The sequence below is a fragment of the Austrofundulus limnaeus genome, unplaced genomic scaffold (genome assembly GCF_001266775.1).
Source record: "Austrofundulus limnaeus strain Quisiro unplaced genomic scaffold, Austrofundulus_limnaeus-1.0 Scaffold41, whole genome shotgun sequence".
NCBI classification, from domain to species: Eukaryota; Metazoa; Chordata; class Actinopteri; order Cyprinodontiformes; family Rivulidae; genus Austrofundulus; species Austrofundulus limnaeus.
In genome coordinates, this window is record NW_013952443.1 from 2640761 (window position 1) to 2643159 (window position 2399).

Sequence of the window (2399 nt, forward strand, 5' to 3'; positions counted from 1 at the left end):
CAAATTTAAAATTTAATTCATTTAAAACCCCCACATTTACCATAAAACAATAGTTCATCCAGTGTTGTGTCTCTTGATTAACAAATAAATTTATTCCATTTTACCTATAGAATACTTACATTAAGTGTTTTCCTATGTAGGTATTTAATTAATCTGTTTAACAACCTGTTAAAATACACCAGAATGCAGGCAGGAAATGGCATTTACTTATTTAAAAATTTCTGGGGGAAGACCCCCAGATCCCCCAACATTTCAAATACTTTCTCTTGTTTTTTGTCTCTGAATGTCATAAAATCAGTGATATTATCTGTGAAATTACAAATTGAACATCTGCTGGCAAATCCGTAACTTTATATTGCCATAGTTTTCAATTTGTCATTTTTACAAACACATCATACATTTTCTGTTATAGATATTAGTTTTGGTGTGCCACCCCTGGTTTTTCAGTGGCCCCCCTCTGAAAAAATTTTCTGCAGGCGCCACTGGTGCAAACAGGAGAGTCTGAAGGTTATTTATTGTTTGACATTCATGACAGTGAGAAGTATTATTGAGCAGAACTGATGTAACTGCAGGGTAACAACTGATGTTTTTACACTATCTGCAGGCTCTTTTTTTTTGGTCTATTTTGGAAACAAAACACAAAATTCATTTTAAGTTCCCTGTAGCTGTATATTTAGTTGAGCTGTCCTGGTTATTGTTCCCGTGCAGCACTGTGTGGAGGTTAAGACAGAACCTGGGGGCGTCGTAGTATCTCTGCTTTAAGTCTTGTATATGTTCCAGATGCAGGTGATTTCCCAGCATGCCTCTTGATTGATGCTGAGCACATGCTGCGGTGCTGTAAGGAGTTTTTTTAGCTGCAATGTTTTCTTTTTTGACTTAAAAACCCAAGCACATCATATTGAATAGGAGAGTCWTTTAAAGATTTTTTTATTCTCTGTGATCCTGAATTGAGCTGTGTGTAAATGTTTGATAAATATGGTGCAAAATTTTAGACCTCCTTGTTTCTAGTTGGAAGTCAGTTCAACCAGGAATACATGAGAACATATTTATTGTGTGCAGCTGTCTTCAAACACATATTTCCTGTTTTTTTCTTTTCTAGATAAATTAATTACATGTGATCATTACTGCTTTTTATGTGTTTTTAATTTAAACCTTTTATTTTAACAGGTAAGTCAGTGGAGAACATTCTCATTTACAGAGGCAGCAACACAACAAAAGATGTGAACAAAAACATGACACAAACAGCGTGAAGTACCATATGTCTTTGAACCAGTTTGCTAAAAACAATTCAAGCTAAAACCGGTTTTTAGATGTTAAGCAAAAAACTGTGGTGAATATGCAATAATCTGAGACAAAAGGTTGGGATGAATAAAAACAATCCTGGACTAGAATAGATATTCTGTACTACCACCAGATTATTGCAGAARGTCTGTCCCACAGTTCTAGTAAAGATCGAGCCTCTAGCACCACCTAGTGGCCAAACAGGTGAACATGTTGAAAAAAACCTTTGCCAAAGTAAAACTGTTATAACTAATTTAACTTACTAATTTTATGCTTAAACATCTCCTTCATTCCTTTTCCATCTTCTATCCAGGACTCTATCCAGGACAGCAAAGAGCCTCTCGACCACTGCCTCAGCGAGTCCTCTCCTTGTTGTACTCTTGGTGTTGATCTACGCCGAGGTCGACGCCGTTTTTCCGGAAACCTGCAGCTACCCCCGTTGTCATGGCGCCAGGGGGAGAGGTCGCGCACTCCTGAGTATGAGCTCATGGCGAGGCCAACATCACTTCCATTTGGAGCTCCTCCCAGGATAGACATCACACCTGTGGACCCAGACAGGTAGGTGTTTCGGACTTTCATGCAAGATGTGGCCGACCGCTGTGGGTGATGTGGGTTTGTCACCCTAACGTGTGAGAAATCCGCACCTGCTTTTGTCCCAGTTTCTTCTGCTTCAGTTCTAATGMGGGGATGCTCTRTGATAAAATTGTCTGGTTTTACCCAGCATGCACTGAATCAAAACTGACATGCATCACATCACTGCACTGAGCTGTGTCACACACACAAAGTGTAACAGTGCACTGGGCTGCAAATCGGTCATTAATGATCATTTGTGACTTTAAATCTGAAAGTAATTATATATATTTATTTTTAAATACTATGATTTGAACTGCTAATACAATCAGACACACATTAAACTGAAGTTCTGCTGAAGGTCCACCTCTACAGCCCAAGTTTAAAGTATCTCCTTTACCTCACCTCACTGTTTAGCTTTCAGGTTGCATTCCCCCTGTCAAAGCTGATACTCCCCCGTTTCATTTATGCTTCGTGCCTACAGACATGTTTATGTATTCTAACACACACACACACACACACACACACACACACACACACACACACAC

General features: G+C 38.9%; 1 protein-coding gene across 2 annotated transcripts in view; it reads left to right on the plus strand.

The window, feature by feature from the left end:
- pde4ba (phosphodiesterase 4B, cAMP-specific a) overlaps positions 1-2399 on the plus strand; it is a 177470-nt gene that overhangs the window by 36280 nt on the left and 138791 nt on the right. For both annotated transcript variants that reach the window (XM_014007383.1, XM_014007384.1), the window contains exon 3: positions 1595-1839. In XM_014007383.1, coding sequence (XP_013862837.1) covers positions 1595-1839 — 245 coding nt within the window. The remainder of the gene's footprint in view (positions 1-1594; positions 1840-2399) is intronic.